General features: G+C 42.4%; 1 protein-coding gene across 1 annotated transcript in view; it reads right to left on the bottom strand.

The window, feature by feature from the left end:
* Positions 1-19,988, bottom strand: part of LOC126424655 (luciferin sulfotransferase-like) — a 63,910-nt gene that overhangs the window by 26,140 nt on the left and 17,782 nt on the right. The window contains exon 3 of the mRNA XM_050087386.1: positions 17,675-17,816. Coding sequence (XP_049943343.1) covers positions 17,675-17,816 — 142 coding nt within the window. The remainder of the gene's footprint in view (positions 1-17,674; positions 17,817-19,988) is intronic.

Below are 19,988 nucleotides of genomic sequence, written 5' to 3'. Positions count from 1 at the left end.
CAAGATGGGTGTGTGTGATGGCGAGAGCAAGCGCCCCCTCATGTCTGTGTGCAGCAGTACTGCGTGACGTCATTTTCATAGCAAAATCATTCGTAAGCGGCAATTTTTTATAGTAACTTTACTTGTGACTATGTAGTTGCATACGCACAGAGAAAGGATAAATTTTGTTAAAAAAAGACGATAAAAATACTTTTATAGTATGTTTTTGATGTATTTTATGTCAGGAAAGAAAAATACAAAGTCAAAATTTGGCTGAAACCTGAAATTTTTCATACAGTATGCTTTCTTTAGGTGTAAGTATGGAAGGCCAAGAACGAAGCGCTCGAATTAGGGGCATGAGACAAGGATACAAGTTTTCACTCCTTCTCTTCAACCTACACATCGAAGAAGCAATGGTGGACGTAAAAGAAAAGTTAGGGATGGGAGTAAAAGTCAGGGTGAAAGGATACCAATAATGAGATTAGCTGGTGACATTGCAATCCTTAGTAAAAGTGAGGAAGAGTTGCAGGACTTGTTGAATGAAATGAGCAGTAGTCTAATAGGTACACAATATGGACTGAGAGTAAACTGCAGAAAGATGAAAGTAATGAAGTGTAGCAGTATTGAAATTAGTGGTTAACTTGATTGTAAAATGGGAGACTACGAAGTAGAGGCAATGAAGAAAGCATGTGACGAACAAAGCAAGGTGGACATAAAAAGCTGACCAGCATCGAAAAGAGAGCATTCCTGGGTAAAACAAATTCACGAACAGCTTTGGCTACTGTCAATCGTCTTCGGGCTGCTGTGTTGGAGTGTAGCGGCGGCGGAGAATCTGGTGCGTTGCATGACGCACTTTAGGGGACGCTTGTTTCGTCCACAGGCTCTGCTGCTGAGGTACCTCCAAGTGTACCAGATGCGATGGATCTGCCCTCACAGGAAGGATGAGTGGCGGGTGGTAAAGTGTTCGCGTCGCTCGAGGTGGAGGGCCAATGTGGAGGCTGGCCGTCTGAACTCGCCGATTCATCCTGGCAGTGGATAGGTGGCCGCATCTTCAGCAGCGCCCGTGGCACACGAGTGGAGGGGGGGGGGGGGGTTCCCAGTTATCGGGTGTGCAAAGTTAGGCGCGTTATGGAGCCCCTTAGGCAAACAGCATTCAGGACTAGAAAGAATCCCAATTTGCACTCGGTACATCTGCCAGTGGGTCTCATTCGAGATGTGGAGGATCGTGTCGAGCATGCAATGTGCAGTCGTCTGCAAGTTGTGGCACACTTCAGCACCAACGACGCCTCTCTCTTGGGTTCTGAAGCCATCCTCTGTTCATACTGGCGGCTGGCGAAGGTGGTGAAGACTGCCGGTCTCAAGTTTGGGGTGCAAGCGGAGCTCCCAATTTGCAGAATTGTTTCCAGATTCGATAGGGGTCCTACAGTTTGGAGCCGAGTGGTGGGTCTCAACCAAAGGCTTCGTCGACTCTGTGACGGTCTCGGCTGCTGCTGCGTTATCGTGTGGGGATTTGTGGGACTCCCCTTGATAGGCCAATGTGGCATTACGCAAAGGCAGCAGCTATTCGGGTAGCAGAGTACCCGTGGAGTGTACATGGGGTTTCTCCAGACAAGGCGGTAGGTTGAGGTTCTCCGATGAACACTCGCCAGACTACTCGCAGATACCGAAATCAGACCGTGTTCAGAGAAAAACACTTCGACTGTCAAAATTTTATCAGCAAACTGTCGAAGTATTCGCAACAAAATTCTCGAATTTACTGCCCCCTAGGAAACTTCTCGCCCTCAAATTTATCTCGGAAACGAGACATGGCTGAAACGTGAAGTACAAAGTTCTGAGATGTTTAATAATTGATGGAAGGTATATCGAAAAGACAGATTAGATTCATAGGAGAGGGTGTGTTTGTTGCAGTTGACGAAAATATTGTCTCTGATGAGGTCGAATTTGAGTGTGACAGTGAAGTTACCTGATCTCGTGTAACAGGTCTAGATGAAATTGATTTAATTGTTATTTGTTTCTACCGGCCATCCGATTCCGCTGTGAAGGTTTTAGAGTCACTGGCAGTAAGTCAAGCTCGGAAATACCCATTTCATTTAATATCCATTTTGTAACGGCTCCCAAACCCAAGGTCGTCGGTGGTACTTTTGGGGCAGCCACCACAAACTGTATAAAGCGTGGGTAGTGACCAGGATGTAGTTATGTCTGTTGGCCGAAAAATAATTAATGACAAGAATCGCGCCAGCTAGAATGAAGAGATAACTTATCTTTATTTCTGACGAAACCTGCACCAGCAATACAAGTCCAAATAATATCCAAGAGTTATCCGTGTACTGAGCCTAGTCGAATACAATAGCAAATATCACACTGCAGTGGCTCCGCTATGAACTCCACGAAAGGCTAGCAGTAGACAATCGACAATAGACTGTCCTTCTCGGGGCCAGCGCTCCTCCTTATATGCAAAAGGCACAGGTCGCTGCGGATCCGAGCCCAGCCGTGGCGCGACCTCTTCCGTCGGCGGTGACGACCTGAGACGCCGACGGCCGCGACAGGAACTGTGACCAACGATGTCACGGTCAGGGCGCGCATGCGCGAGTGGTTGGTTGGTTGGGTCCGTGGATACAACAACCCATATCATGCAATATTACATGGAGATGACTATAACTTACAGGGTACAGACTGGGACGTCTATGGATTCATTGCAGGGGCGCAGACAGACATTCTTGCGAAATTCTCTTGAACATATTTTCTGAGAACTGTCTTGAGCAGGTAGTTCTACAGCCCACAGGCAATGGAAATATTTTAGATCTCGTAGCTACGAACAGGCCTGACTTAATCGACGACGTCAGTATAGAAACGAGGATTAGCGATTATGATATGATCATAGCGACTTCGTTTACCGAAGTTAACCAACCACTCACTAGGAGAGTATTTCCGGTAGAAAGTGCAGGTAGACAGTTGTTAGGCCCCCAAATGTACTTTCACCAAAACATAAACTTGAGCATTACCATGGATGTGAAATTTCATAAACGTGCAGTGTCGAAAAGGACCGAGTGGCAACATTTTTTGATGAATAATTCTTGTGTTTTGTGCCTCAGTTGTGAACACTTGACAAGTACCGCACTTCATTCGTGAACTCAGAGAACTATGTTAAATTGCGAAGCGAGCGAGATGACCGTCACTCCGGCGCAGTTTTCTCAGGTTTTCTGAACGCACATAGCCCAGATGGTGGAGCCAAAACTGTAATGACCCTGCGACTAGGTATACGGTCAGCTCGCAAAGTGGAGAGGCGACATACATTCCTCGAGAAAGCATTGGACAGTGTGAACAAACTACCGTGTGAACATAGTGAACAAAATCAACTTGATGTTCAAAACACCAAGTGATATACAGTGACTGTGTTGACGTCAATGGCAACATATTGACAAACATTTGCCAATGTTAGTCATATGCTGCCAGGGAGCATTGTAACGTCTCCTGGGAAGACATTTACAAAATCGTTATAATATATAAAAAAAGTAATAAAAATAAACATTTATCTGTGTTATTGTTATTATTATTATTTCATTACTGTATGAATGGTTGTAGATTATGTATAAAAGGAAATAACAATTTTTCATTTTTATGTTTGTGCAATATTTATGTATCTATATTTCACAAATAACGTCTGTGGTCGGAGAATGTATGTATCAAAGCAGATAATGAAAAATAATTACAAAGATGCTTATTAAATTGCCTATAAATAGTGGAGGTTAAAACATTACTCTCTCTGTCTTCTTGTAGCCGTTAAAGTTGTAAGAGCCTGTGACGCTCGCTTGAATGCTTAGGTAGCCTTCGTTTGTCCTTTGATCGAGAAAGACGCCATTGGAGGTTGATATTTGTAAAAGGTGTATACTTTCAATTTATGTTGATTTTTTGAATATAGAAATTGTTAAAATTATTACCTGTAATAATTTATTGCTAGCTTGCCCAAGATTTCATTCCACATTCTTAGCCGTTTTCAGCATATTAGCATTTTTCATGACGCAGAGCCTTGCGGCGCTCGTGGGAACCGCTGCCGCGGCAAATTTAAATTAAATTGAATGAAAGCAGTTTTCCCGCAATATAGCGGGCAGGTAACGGTACATTAGAATTATCTCTTTTAGCTTCCTGGAGACTTCAGAGGGAAATTGGGGATTTTACTATGTCATTTTCAGGTGGACATGGGCAGCTGCTATTATGTTATCAGTTACATAAATAATTCATGAGTGATAAAATTTTACTTGTGTGTGATCAAAGACTGCTGTGCAAAACCTATTCTGGCTGATAACATAAAAATCAATTTTTTTTTTTTTTTAGTTTCATGCTCTCATGTTAGTCGTGGCAGTTAATAGTCTTCAGATATTAAAAAAAAAATCCACTGCAGCTTTTACGTTTAGTGAACATAAAATACTGTAACTTCCGTACAGGTAATAGGAGTTATTTTCAGTGCGTTCAAGAGATGAAAGTAGCGAAGGATATTTTTTTTTCATAATTAGTTACAGTAATGATACCACGTTCCATATCTAACAAGCCAGATCAGTGTTACATAAAAACATTTTGCAAATTAAAGATCGTACGTCCACAGCAGGAAATCTTTCAGTGTTGTGCTTATCCCCATACAATAGGTCAAAGTGCATAAAGTTAAAATATTTTCATCTGCAGAATATAATAGTGAAAATCGTATTTTATCTGTCGTGCTCGCAACAATAAGCAATATAAAATTAATTAAAATATTATGCCGTATAAACTGCGTATAAAATTAAAAGGGTGTGCGGTGGGAATTACGCGACATTACCGAAGTTAACTAATCACTCACTAGGAGAGTATTTCCGGTAGAAAGAGCAGGTAGACAGTTGTTACGGCCCGCATCCCGTGGTCGTGCGGTAGCGTTCTCACTTCCCACGTCCGGGTTCCCAGGTTCGATTCCCGGCGGGGTCAGAGATTTTCTCTGCCTCGTGATGGCTGGGTGTTGTGTGATGTCCTTAGGTTAGTTAGGTTTAAGTAGTTCTAAGTTCTAGGGGACTGATGACCATAGATGTTAAGTCCCACAGTGCTCAGAGCCATTTTTTGAACAGTTGTTAGCCCCCAAATGGTTCAAATGGCTCTAAGCACTATGAGACTTAACATCTGACGTCATCAGTCCCCTAGATTTAGAACTGCCTAAACCTATCTAACCTAAGGATATCACACACATCCATGCTCGAGGCAGGATTCGAACCTGCGACCGTAACAGCCGCGTGGTTCCGGACTGAAGCACCTAGAACCGCTCGACCACAGCGGCCGCCTGTTAGGCCCCCATATAGTCAATGAATTGACATCGTTTAGTTCCATTACGATAGGCGTGGAGGAATTATGGGCAAAGTTTAAATGGAATGTAATTCATATTCGGGAGAAGCACGTGGCTAGTAAGTGGAATAAAGAAGGAAAAGACCCACCGTGCTTTAACAGCGAAATTCGAAAAATGCTGAGGAAGCAAAGGCTGTTGCACCCTCGATTCAAAAGAGAACACGCAAATGAAGACAGGCAAAAATTAATAGAATTTCGTGCGTCTGTAAAAAGATTGATGCGCGAAGCTTACAACAACAGTCATACATCAGCAATAGATCTTTCCCAGAATGCGAGAAAATTCTGCTCCTGCGAAAATCGCTATGTAGTTCTAAGGCTTTAATACAGTCACTCATTGACTAATCTGGTGTGATAACAGAAGACATCAGAACTAAGTTTTAAATTTCAGATTTAAGAAATTGTTAACGCAGGAGAATCGTACAAACACACCATCGTCTGACCGTCACACAGACCCCCATATGGAGAAGACAGTCATAAGCGTCACTGATGTAGAGAAACAACTGAAAGAATTGAAGGCAAGTAAGTCCGCAGGTCCTGATGGAATCCAAATTTGGCTTTACAGTGAGTGCTCTACAGCACTGCATTTATCGCGAATCTCACGTCGAGCGCGAAGTCCAATCACTCGGTTGGAAGAAAGAGCTGATGACCTCGTTATGTAAGAAAGATAAATGAACGGACCCGCAAAATTACGGATCAATATCTTTAACAACAGTTTGCTGTAGAATCCTTGAAGATATTCTCAGTTCGAAAATAATAAGTTTCCCTGGGAGGGAATAGCTTCTGTCCATAAATCAGAATGGTTTTAGAAATCATCGCTCGTGTCAAATTCAGATTCCCTTTTTCTCACATGATATTCTGCGAACCATGGATGAAGAGCAACATGTGGATTCCATATTCCTAGATTTCCAAAAAAGCGTTTGACACGGCGCCACACTGCTGACTGTTAAGAAAGTACGAGCATAGGAATAGGTTCCCGAATATCTGAGCGGCTCGAAGACTTGTAAAGTAACAGAACCCAGTATGTTGTTCTCGACGGTTAGAGTTCATCAGAGACAAGGGTATTGTCAGGAGTGCCCCAGAGAAGTGTGATAGGACCGCTGTTATTTTCTATACACAGGGTAAGCAGCAGTCTGCAGCTGTTTGCTGATGATTCTGTGGTGTATGGGAAAGTGTCGCCGTTGAGTGACTGTAAGAGAATACAAGATAGACAATGTTTGTAGTTGCTATGGTGAATGACAGCTAGCTCTTGATGTAGAAACATGTACGAGGGTCACTCCAAAAGAAATGCACAATATTTTTGTAAAAATACAGTTTTCATTCTGCATGTGTGAAAGTTTTACAATGTGTTGATACATCCTTCCCTCTTGTTTTCAAATTTAGTTCAACATGTTCCCGTGAGTGGCGCCGTCACAGCATGTCTTCAAGATGGCTGCTACACTGGACGTTCGTCAGAAGCAACGTGCTGTGATAGAATTCCTAATTCCTGTGCTGTGAAAACGAGACAGTGGGAAACACCCCTTTTTTTTTTTTTTTTTTTTTTTTTCTTCATCAGTCTACTGACTGGTTAGATGCGGCCCGCCACGAATTCCTTTCCTGTGCTAACCTCTTCATCTCAGACTACCACTTGCAACCTACATCCTCAATTATTTGTTTGACGTATTCCAATCTCTGTCTTCCTCTACAGTTTTTGCCCTCTAAAGCTCCCTCTAGTACCATGGAATTCATTCCCTCATGTCTTAGCAGATGTCCTATCATCCTGTCCCTTCTCCTTATCAGTATTTTCGACATATTCCTTTCCTCTCCGATTCTGTGTAGAACATCCTCATTCCTTACCTTATCAGTCCACCTAATTGTCAACATTCGTCTATAGCACCACATCTCAAATGCTTCGATTCTCTTCTGTTCCGGTTTTCCCACAGTCCATGTTTCACTACCATACAATGCTGTACTCCAGACGTACATCCTCAGAAATTTCTTCCTCAAATTAAGGCCGGTATTTGATATTAGTAGACTTCTCTTGGCCAGAAATGCCTTTTTTGCCATAGCGAGTCTGCTTTTGATGTCCTCCTTGCTCCGTCCGTCATTGGTTATTTTACTGCCTAGGTAGCAGAATTCCTTAACTTCATTGACTTCGTCACCATCAATCCTGATGTTAAGTTTCTCGCTGTTCTCACTTCTACTACTTCTCATTACCTTCGTCTTTCTCCGATTTACTCTCAAACCATACTGTGTACTCATTAGACTGTTCATTCCGTTCAGCAGATCATTTAATTCTTCTTCACTTTCACTCAGGATAGCAATGTCATCAGCCAATCGTATCATTGATATCCTTTCACCTTGTATTTTAATTCCACTCCTGAACCTTTCTTTTATTTCCATCATTGCTTCCTCGATGTACAGATTGAAGAGTAGGGGCGAAAGGCTACAACCTTGTCTTACACCCTTCTTAATACGAGCACTTCGTTCTTGATCGTCCACTCTTATTATTCCCTCTTGGTTGTTGTACATATTGTATATGACCCGTCTCACCCTATAGCTTACCCCTAATTTTTTCAGAATCTCGAACAGCTTGCACCATTTTATATAGTAGAACACTTTTTCCAGGTCGACAAATCCTATGAAAGTGTCTTGATTTTTCTTTAGCCTTGCTTCCATTATTAGCCGTAACGTCAGAATTGCCTCTCTCGTCCCTTTACTTTTCCTACAGCCAAACTGATCGTCACCTTGCGCATTCTCAATTTTCTTTTCCATTCTTCTGTATATTATTCTTGTAAGCAGCTTCGATGCATGAGCTGTTAAGCTGATTGTGCGATAATTCTCGCACTTGTCAGCTCTTGCCGTCTTCGGAATTGTGTGGATGATGCTTTTCCGAAAGTCAGATGGTATGTCGCCAGACTCATATATTCTACACACCAACGTGAATAGTCATTTTGTTGCCACTTCCCCCAATGATTTTAGAAATTCTGATGAAATGTTATCTATCCCTTCTGCCTTATTTGACCGTAAGTCCTCCAAAGCTCTTTTAAATTCCGATTCTAATACTGGATCACCTATCTCTTCTAAATCGACTCCTGTTTCTTCTTCTATCACACAGACAAATCTTCACTTTCATAGAGGCTTTCAATGTGTTCTTTCCACCTATCTGCTCTCTCCTCTGCATTTAACAGTGGAATTCCCGTTCCACTATTAATGTTACCACCGTTGCTTTTAATGTCACCAACGGTTGTTTTGACTTTCCTGTATACTGAGCCTGTCCTTCCGACAATCGTATCTTTTTCGATGTCTTCACATTTTTCCTGCAGCCATTTCGTCTTAGCTTCCCTGCACTTCCAATTTATTTCATTCCTCAGCGACTTGTATTTCAGTATTCCTGATTTTCCCGGAACATGTTTGTACTTCCTCCTTTCATCAATCAACTGAAGTATTTCTTCTGTTACCCATGGTTTCTTCGCAGCTACCTTCTTTGTACCTATGTTTTCCTTCCCAACTTCTGTGATGGCCCTTTTCAGAGATGTCCATTCCTCTTCAAGTGTACTGCGTACTGCGCTATTCCTTATTGCTGTATCTATAGCGTTAGAGAACTTCAAACGTATCTGGTCATTCCTTAGTACTTCCGTATCCCACTTCTTTGCTTATTGATTCTTCCTGACTAATGTCTTGAACTTCAGCCTACTCTTCATCACTACTATATTGTGATCTGAGTCTATATCTGCTCCTGGGTACGCCTTACAATCCAATATCTGATTTCGGAATCTCTGTCTGATCATGATGTAATCTAATTGAAATCTTCCCGTATCTCCCGGCCATTTCCAAGTATACCTCCTCCTCTTGTGAGTCTTGAACAGGGTATTGGCTATTACTAGCTGAAACTTGTTACAGAACTCAATTAGTCTTTCTCCTCTTTCATTCCTTGTCCAAAGCCCATATTCTCCGGTAACCTTTTCTTCTACTCCTTCCCCTACGGCTGCATTCCAGTCGCCCATGACTATTAGATTTTCGTCCCCCTTTACATACTGCATTACCCTTTCAATATCCTCATACACTTTCTCTATCTGTTCATCTTCAGCTTGCGACGTCGGCATGTATACCTGAACTATCGTTATCGGTGTTGGTCTGCTGTCGATCCATAAGAGGTTGAAAAAGGTGTATGGAAATGCTGCTGTCGATTGCAGTAGAGTTAGTCGGTGGGCAAGCATGTTACGTGATGAAAGTGGGCACGGCAATATTGAGGATTGTCCTCGCAGTGGCAGGCCTCGTACTGCACACACTCCAGACAATGTGCAGAGAGTTAACGAATTGGTGACTGCTGACAGCCGCATCACAGTGAACGAATTGTCACGCTACGTTGGGATAGAAGAAAGAAACAAGAAAAATGGTATCCAGCGAACTTTTGGAACAGTACGAGAATAGTGGAGATGAATTTCTTGGAAGAATTGTGACAGGTGATGAAACATGGCTCCATCATTTTTCACCAGAGACGGAGAGGCAATCGATGGAGTGGCATCATGCAAATTCACCCAAAAAAAAATTCAAAACCACACTTTCTGCTGGAAAAGTTATGGCTACGGTTTTTTCGATTCCAAAGGACTCTTGCTTGTGGACATCATGCCAAGTCGAACCACCATAAATTCTGTTGCATATGTGACGACACTGAAGAAACTTCAAGCTCGACTGAGTCGTGTTCGACCACATCGGCAAAAGCAGGATGTTTTGCTGTTGCACGACAATGCACGGCCACATGTCAGTCAACAAACCATGGAAGCGATCACAAAACTCGGATGGACAACACTGAAACACCCGTCTTACAGTCCTGACCTGGCTCCATGTGACTATCATCTCTCTGGGAAACTGAAAGACTCTCTTCGTGGAACAAGATTTGAAGATGATGACTCCCTTGTGCACGCTGCCAAACAGTGGCTCTAACAGGTTGGTCCAGAATTTTACCGTACGGGTATACAGGCGCTGGTTCCAAAATGGCGTAAGGCAGTTGAGAGAGATGGAAATTATGTGGATGAATGAAAATATTGTTCATAAAGGATGTATCTATACTCTGTAAAACTTTCAAACATGTGGAATAAAAGATGGATTTAAAAAAAAAAATAGTGTACATTTCTTTTGGAGTGACCCTCTCAAGTTAATGCAGATAAGAGGGAAAAACAAAGATAACGTTCGAGTAGAGCTCAAGTGGTCTGTTGCTTGACACAGTCTAGTCATAACATTGCAAAACAATATGAAATGGAAAGAGTAGGTAAGGGTTGTAGTAGGGGAGGCGAATGGTCGACTGCCTTTTATGGGGAGAATTTTAGGAAAGTGTGGTTCATCTGTAAAGTAGAACGCTTACAGGACACTGGTACGGCCCATTGTTGAGTACTGTTCGCGTGTCTGGTATCCGCACCAGGTCGGATTAAAGGAAGACATCGAAGCAGTTCAGAGGAGGCTGCTAGATTTGTGACCGGTAAGTTCGAACAACACGCAAGTTCTATGGAGATGCTTCGGGAACTCAAATAGGATTCACGGGAGCGAAGGCTACGATCTTTTCGAGGAACTCTGCAGAGAAAATTCAGAGAACCGGTATCTGAGGCCGACTGCAGAACGATTCTGCTGCCGCCAAAGTACATTTCCTGTAAGGACAGCGAAGATAAGATTAGAGAGAGTAGCGCTAGTACGGAGGAATAAGGGCAGTTGATTTTCCCTCGCACTATTTGCGAGTGAGACAAGACAGGAAGTTAGAATTATGTATTAATACCTTCAGCTGCTGACGGGCGTTGATATGTGTCAATGGGGACAGTTGAAAATGTGTGCCCCGGCCGGGACTCGAACCCTGGATCTCCTGCTTACATGGCAGACGCTCTATCCATCTGAGCCACCGAGTACACAGAGAATAGTGCGACTGCAGAGACTATCTCGCGCACGCCTCCCTCGAGACCCACATTCTCACCTGATATGTCCACCCACTACATTCGTACTCATTACTCGTGGAAGACATTCTTACCAAGTTCTGTAAGAGTTCGGCTACACCATATCCACATAAGTATATAGTTCTGGCAATACCGGCCGTGACCTTCCTCTTCTGTGCGGATGCACACATATTACCCGAACTCTTACGGGGCTTGGTAAGAATGTCTTCCACGAGTAATGAGAGTGTTGAGTAGGAACACTACGAATGTAGAGTGTGGACATATCAGGTGAGAATGCAGGTCTCGCGGGAGGCGTGCGCGAGATACACAGAGTACGCGAAAGAACTTGCCCCCCTTCTAACAGCCGTGTACCGCAAGTCTCTAGAGGAACGGAAGGTTCCAAATGATTGGAAAAGAGCACAGGTAGTTCCAGTTTTCAAGAAGGGTCGTCGAGCAGATGCGCAGAACTGTAGGCCTGTATCTCTGACATCGATCTGTTGTAGAATTTTAGAACATGTTTTTTGCTCGCGTATCATGTCATTACTGGAGGCCCAGAATCTACTCTGTATGAATCAACATGGATTCCGGAAACAGCGATCGTGTGAGACCCAACTCGCTTTATTTGTTCATGAGACCCAGAAAATATTAGATACAGGTTCCCAGGTGGATGCCATTTTCCTTGACTTCCGGAAGGTGTTCGATACAGTTCCGCACTGTCGCCTGATAAACAAAGTAAGAGCCTACGGAACATCAGACCAGCTGTGTGGCTGGATTGAAGAGTTTTTAGCAAACAGAACGCAGCATGTTGTTCTCAATGGAGAGACGTCTACAGACGTTAAAGTAACCTCTGGCGTGCCACAGGGTAGTGTTATGGGACCATTGCTTTTCACAATATATACAGGGTGAGTCACCTAACGTTACCGCTGGATATATTTCGTAAACCACATCAAATACTGACGAATCGATTCCACAGACCGAACGTGAGGAGAGGGGCTAGTGTAATTGGTTAATACAAACCATAAAAAAATGCACGGAAGCATGTTTTTTAATACAAACCTCCTTTTTTTTAAATGGAACCCCGTTAGTTTTGTTAGCACATCTGAACATATAAACAAATACGTAATCAGTGCCGTTTGTTGCATTGTAAAATGTTAATTACATTCGAAGATATTGTAACCTAAAGTTGACGCTTGAGTACCACTCCTCCGCTGTTCGATCGTGTGTATCGGAGAGCACCGAATTACGTAGGGTTCCAAAGGGAACGGTGATGGACCTTAGGTACAGAAGAGACTGGGACAGCACATTACGTCCACATGCAACACCTTTTTATTGGTCTTTTTCACTCACGCACATGTACATTACCATGAGGGGTGAGGTACACGTACACACGTGGTTTCCGTTTTCAATTACGGAGTGGAATAGAATGTGTCCCGAAATGTCAGGCCAATAGATGTTCAATGTGGTGGCCATCATTTGCTGCACACAATTGCAATCTCTGGCGTAATGAATGTCGTACACGCCGCAGTACATCTGGTGTAATGTCGCCGCAGGCTGTCACAATACGTTGTTTCATATCCTCTGGGGTTGTAGGCACATCACGGTACACATTCTCCTTTAAAGTACCCCACAGAAAGAAGTCCAGAGGTCTAAGATCAGGAGAACGGGCTGGCCAATTTATGCGTCCTCCACGTACTATGAAACGCCCGTCGAACGTGTACTTCACCCCTCATGGTAGTGTACATTTGCGTCAGTGAAAAAGACCAATAAAAAGGTGTTGCATGTGGACGTAATGTGCTGTCCCAGTCTCTTCTGTACCTAAGGTCCATCACCGTTCCCTTTGGTTCCCTACGTAATTCGATGCTCTCCGATACACACGATCGAACAGCGGAGGAGTGGTACTCAAGCGTCAACTTTAGGTTACAATATCTCCGGATGTAATTAACATTTTACAATGCAACAAACGGCACTGATTACGTATTTGTTTATATGTTCAGATGTGCTAACAAAACTAACGGGGTTCCATTTAAAAAAACGTAGGTTTGTATTAAAAAACATACTTCCGTGCAATTTTTATGGTTTGTATTAACCAATTACACTAGCCCCTCTCCTCACGTTCGGTCTGTGGAATCAATTCGTCAGTATTTGATGTGGTTTACGAAATATATCCAGCGGTCTGTTGAGGACAGTAGTTGGTCAGAGGAGGGTGGATCCTACGCCGTCCGCGCCCTTGAAAGAAATGTGGCCCTGCGAACCGCCGGTAAGATTAGATTAGATTAGATTAGATTAATACTAGTTCCATGGATCATGAATACGATATTTCGTAATGATGTGGAACGAGTCGAATTTTCCAATACATGACATAATTAGGTTAATTTAACAACATACTTAAGTTAATATAACAACTTTATTTTTTTGTGTTTTTTGTTTTTCTTTATTTTTTATTTTATTTTTTTATTTATTTTATTTATTTTTTATTTTTTTTCTTAATTTATATCTAAAAATTCCTCTATGGAGTAGAAGGAGTTGTCATTCAGAAATTCTTTTAATTTCTTCTTAAATACTTGTTGGTTATCTGTCAGACTTTTGATACTATTTGGTAAGTGACCAAAGACTTTAGCGCCAGTATAATTCACCCCTTTCTGTGCCAAAGTTAGATTTAATCTTGAATAGTGAAGATCGTCCTTTCTCCTAGTATTGTAGTTATGCACACTGCTATTACTTTTGAATTGGGTTTGGTTGTTAATAACAAATTTCATAAGAGAGTATATATACTGAGAAGCTACTGTGAATATCCCTAGATCCTTAAATAAATGTCTGCAGGATGATCTTGGGTGGACTCCAGCTATTATTCTGATTACACGCTTTTGTGCAATAAATACTTTATTCCTCAGTGATGAATTACCCCAAAATATGATGCCATATGAAAGCAATGAGTGAAAATAGGCGTAGTAAGCTAATTTACTAAGATGTTTATCACTAAAATTTGCAATGACCCTTATTGCATAAGTAGCTGAACTCAAACGTTTCAGCAGATCGTCAATGTGTTTCTTCCAATTTAATCTCTCATCAATGGACATACCTAAAAATTTGGAATATTCTACCTTAGCTATATGCTTCTGATTAAGGTCTATATTTATTAATGGCGTCATACCATTCACTGTACGGAACTGTATGTACTGTGTCTTATCAAAATTCAGTGAGAGTCCATTTACAAGGAACCACTTAGTAATTTTCTGAAAGACAGTATTGACAATTTCATTAGTTAATTCTTGTTTCTCAGGTGTGATTACTATACTTGTATCATCAGCGAAGAGAACTAACTTTGCCTCTTCATGAATATAGAATGGCAAGTCATTAATATATAATAAGAACAACAAAGGACCCAAGACTGACCCTTGTGGAACCCCATTCTTGATAGTTCCCCAGTTTGAGGAATGTGCTGATCTTTGCATGTTACGAGAACTACTTATTTCAATTTTCTGCACTCTTCCAGTTAGGTACGAATTAAACCATTTGTGCACTGTCCCACTCATGCCACAATACTTGAGCTTGTCTAGCAGAATGTCATGATTTACACAATCAAAAGCCTTTGAGAGATCACAAAAAATCCCAATGGGTGGTGTTCGGTTATTCAGATCATTCAAAATTTGACTGGTGAAAGCATACATGGCATTTTCTGTTGAAAAACCTTTCTGGAAACCAAACTGACATTTTGTTAGTACTTCATTTTTACAGATATGTGAAGCTACTCTTGAATACATTACTTTCTCAAAAATTTTGGATAAAGCTGTTAGAAGGGAGATTGGACGGTAATTGTTGACATCAGATCTATCCCCCTTTTTATGCAAAGGTATGACAATAGCATATTTCAGTCTATCAGGGAAAATGCCCTGTTCCAGAGAGCTATTACACAGGTGGCTGAGAATCTTACTTATCTGTTGAGAACAAGCAGTGTCTCTGCCACGAGGCAGCCTCGACGTCTCTCCACAGTCTGGCTCGTTTGTAGTACAACTTGGCTAAAATCTTGTTTCCAGTAGTTGGGACTTCACTTTCTGAACGATGCCGTGAAAGTCGGGTGAAGTAATCTATACATGGCCATCCAGGTAGCCGCGCGCTCTAACACAGGGCTTTCCGGATTGGGAAGGAGCGCCTGGTACCCAGCACGAATCCGCCCGGTGGACTTGTGTCGAGATCCGGTGGGCCGGCCAGTCTGCGGATGGTTTTTAGGCGGTTTTCCATCTGCCTCGGCGAATGCGGGCTGGTTCCCCTTATTCAAAAATGGTTCAAATGGCTCTGAGCACTATGGGACTTAACTTCTGAGGGCATCAGTCCCCTAGAACTTAGAACTACTTAAACCTAACTAACCTAAGGACATCACACACATCCATGCCAGAGGCAGGATGCGAACCTGCGCCCATAGCGATCGCGCGGTTCCAGACTGTAGCGCCTAGAACCGCTCGTCCACTCTGGCCGGCAGTTCCCCTTATTCCGCCTCAGCTACACTATGTCGGCGATTGCTGCGCAAACAAGTTCTCCACGTACGCGTACACCACCATTACTCTACCACGCAAACAAAGGAGTTACACTCGTCTGGTGTGAGACGTTCCTGGGGTGTCCACCGGGGGTCGAATCGCACAATAATCGGTGTGGGGCGGCGGAGGGGTGAAGTGGACTGAGGTAGTCGTCGTGGGGTTGTGGACCACTGCGGCTGCGGCGGGGACGGAGCCTCTCCGTCGTTTCTAGGTCCCCAGTTAACATACAATACAATACAATCTATACATTGTTTTCGGAAATGCCGTCCGTCTTTGATACCAAGTGGTAAGTGGAGTTACTTACACGTAAAGAACTGATTTGAGATTTTTGTGGCAGTTTGACAAAATCATCACAGTCAAACTTTGACACTACGGAGCACTGAGTGACAACCGCCACGTAGGAACCTTTATGTTATTTCTATTTCAAATGAACTACATCGTTTTTAAAAAATTTGGCCGCCGCGATTGTAGCTGAATCATTTTCAGAATTTATTTAGTTTAAATAAAGACATTTGATATGATATTTTGTTGAAAGCTGTGTCGGTTCTTGGTGTTTCTTCTAGGGCTTCACTAGAAGACAGGTAACAAAGTTCCAAGCAACTAACATAAAAGGACGAAAATGGATAACGTAATAAATGCTGTAGGGGTATACACCAACCTTACTATGAAAGCTTCTATGAAAAATTCATTCTCTTCTCGTTTAGAGCAGAGAATCTGTTGGCCGGTCGGTTGGTTGGTTTGGAGGAGGGGACGAAACAGCGAGGTGATAAGCCCTATCGGATTAGGGAAGGATGGGGAAAGAAGTCGGCCGTGCCCTTTCAAAGGAACCGTCCCGGAACGTGTCTGAAGTGATTTAGGGAAACCACGGAGACCCTAAATCAGGATGGCCGGACGCGGGTTTGAACTGCCGTCCTCCCGAATGCGGGTCCAGTGTGCTAAGCACTGCACCACCTCGCGGAGAATCTGTCAATGGTGCGTTCACTAAATACGATGCTGCATATGAAGTCTTTCTCTATGGATGGCACTGCTTGTGCAATTATCCTATCCGAAACTGTGGATCCGGCGCTGTTATCGTTCGTCTTGGGCGATTTTTACATATTCTCCGTTTCGACCACCTCTTTCAAGCCTGTCCCTAGGGATGAAATGTCATCTGGTCTGCAAGAATGGACAAAATTAGAAAGATATTAATAACATGCTAGGATTATGGTCGAGGCACGATCTTCTTCTGGTAATGCGATCGAATACTGTTGATGGGAACATACAAAAAAATAAAATAATATAAAATAAAATACTGCTGGAATTTGGTCAGCAAGGGGAGGAGATGTGGTGTAAAGTTTCTGATCACCAACTTTGCTACAATTTCCAGTACTAAATTCCAAACCTCTTGTCAGTGTCTCAAGAAGAGAGGACTTAAGACACAGTAGATGGTGATCCCTCCATGAGATGGGGTAACTTAAGCTCGGCGGCCCATTTGCTGCTATTATAGAGCAGTAACCTGTGTGTCGTACAGCGTTTCAACGTCTCTCGTTTCTCCCTCACTGTCATCAGCTATGCAAACACGAGACTAATATTACACATCCAACCGTCACAATCACGCAAACACAACTGATACGCAGAATCTCGTGTTTCGTAAAGGAGAGTTACCAATGTGCGCCAGGAAAGAAGGTCTCTTCAAACAGCTCTTAAGACAGACAGCAGGAACTACCTCTCATTGTGTCCCAGTCAACAGTTCCTCACGACTTCAACAATTTTACTGTATTATTGATGAAATTATGTACTACAACTTATGTACGACAGTCTAGGAGTTGCAATGTACTACGTCTGACAGTGTTCTGTGAGTCGTCAGGTGTGGCTGATGTGAGGAAGGGAGGAAGCAGCAAATGAAGGAAAGGAAAGGTCATTTACCTTAGGCTTCACCGTCCATAGCTGCTTCGGAAGTAGTTGCAAGGGAAGATGACTTTTGATAAGTCTCGGCGACTTAAGTTTCGCACAGGCGTCCATCGTATGGGTTCCCATATTCGTCAGTGTCTTCAGAAGTGAGGAAAATCTGCAAAGAAATTCTGGTTATACTCTGTGATAGGCAAAAAATACGTATAGTACAATATAACATGCGAAACATATATGTATTATGTACTGTGATAATCCAAAAATTATACTGAGGGTAAAAACAACATGCCATGTGCTATTATGTACGGGGGTTGTTCGGAAGGTAAGAAACGAGCGGTCGCGAAATGGAAACCACAATGAAAATCAAAACTGTTTTCTTTGCACAGTTAGCTACACCTTCCAGGTACTTCTCTACATAGTCGACGCTCCGACTTAGAGGTAAATCTTTGTTTTTTTTTTGGTTCGGTTGGCGGTACAAGTTTGAAATACGAGGATGGAAACCAAGTTATATTTTTATTGATTTGTATTGTGAAGTGAAATGACTGAAAATGTATGTGCAGTTCCCCAGAAAGTCTACTAGTTTTCACATAATTTTTGTAGCAGCAACTCATTCATCTTCTAGACGGTCATACAAAAGTTAAACCAACTCACAACAAAGAAGAGCAACAAAAAAGATGAGTATTATTTAACAAAACTGGTTCTTTAATTCGACCGTCGCTATCTCTCGTTGCAGTGTGTCACTATCTCTGTGTTTCAAGTGCTGTGAAAATATGACCAGCCGACCAAATTACTGACTTACTTCAAAGATTAATGAGTCAACTTTGGGCTACAAGAGGGTGGTGACGGTCAGAAAATGTACCTTCAGAAATTTTGCCACCAAATCAGTCTGGCGGCTGCTTTAGCACCTGAGGGTTAGGCAACCACTTAGCCATCTTCAGGTGCTAGAGAAGCCGCCAGACTGAACTGGTGTCACACATTCTGACAGGTATATTTCTAACGTGCTCAACAAAGTTGCACGGGTTGCAGTGAAGGTGCGGCAGAACTGGGGTGTCTTAGGCCGCGTCCTGCGTAAGTGACAGAAGCAACCGACAGCTCGCGACAGCTTCAGATGACGTAACGAGTCCGCAGGTGTGGTTACGCTACGTGGGCGACGTCCGAGGCGCTACCTGTCCTCTGTTACAAGGAGCAGCGTTTGAATTCAAACGGAATCCTGTCGTTGCAGCACGCGCGACAGTGAAATATTTTACTGAAGGTAGGGATTAGTGATATCGGTCCATAATTTGAAACTTCTTCTTTACTTCCCTTCTTATGGATTGGCTGAATAACACTTATTTTTAAGGAATTTGGGCATATGTTTTCATTAATACTACAGTTGATAAGATAGCTATGGTGTTTAGTTATTTCATTGGAACATTTCTTTAACGCAACACTTGAGATATCATCAAACCCAGATGAATGCTTGTGCTTTAGCTTTTGTATTGTGTTAAATATTTCCTGTTGATCACACCCATAAATTCGGGCTCTATACCATCCGTGACATCATTAGGCGTGCCAGCCTGTAGATCTATAATATGGGCCGGTTGGTCAAAAGGAGAGATAAAATGCTTATTGAATAAATTACATACTTCATTTGGATCTTTCACTGGATGGCTCTCGTGTCTAATGCTAACTGATTCACTCTGTCCTTTGCTGGTGGCTTTACGATGTTGTTTGGTTAGTGTCCAGGATGCCTTACCTATGTAAGCTGAACTCTCTATTGCATCATTGTGCATATGTTTCCTCAAGCATAAAGGTCTGCCTTAAAAGTTCTTTTGGCTTGATAGTACTTTTCCTTAAATATATGTAGCTCTGTTTCCTTATATAAACAGCCAAGATCATATATATTCTGCCTTAACTTAATCAGCCTAAGTGTAAGGTTGTGCCTAATATTACTTTCAAGACGAGAGTTGGTTTGTACCCTGGTTATTTCATTGAGAGGGCAGCAGCAGTCGCAGTTCTTCAGCACTGTCCTATAAAATTTTTCCCATTTGTTTTTTGACCCTTTAGTTTGGTAAATAGTGTCCCATTTCTCCTCTGCTAACTTAGTTTTGAAGATGCTGATGTTGGTACTATACAGGATTCACTTCTTCTTCATTATCTTAATTGCTGTTGGTACAGCAAACGTTAAATATTCTAACACATGACAATAGCGATCTGAATAATGAAAATCAACACTTTGAAAGTTAACACTGTCTTTTACATTTTTGTTGACTATTACATAATCTGTCTTACTGGAGCTTGAGTCTGTTACTCTAGTGTCAGAGTTCACTATACTTGTGAGATTAAATGAGTT

The sequence above is a fragment of the Schistocerca serialis genome, chromosome 10, assembly GCF_023864345.2.
Source record: "Schistocerca serialis cubense isolate TAMUIC-IGC-003099 chromosome 10, iqSchSeri2.2, whole genome shotgun sequence".
In the NCBI taxonomy this organism is placed as follows: domain Eukaryota; kingdom Metazoa; phylum Arthropoda; class Insecta; order Orthoptera; family Acrididae; genus Schistocerca; species Schistocerca serialis.
This window is presented reverse-complemented; position numbering and strand designations above follow the sequence as displayed.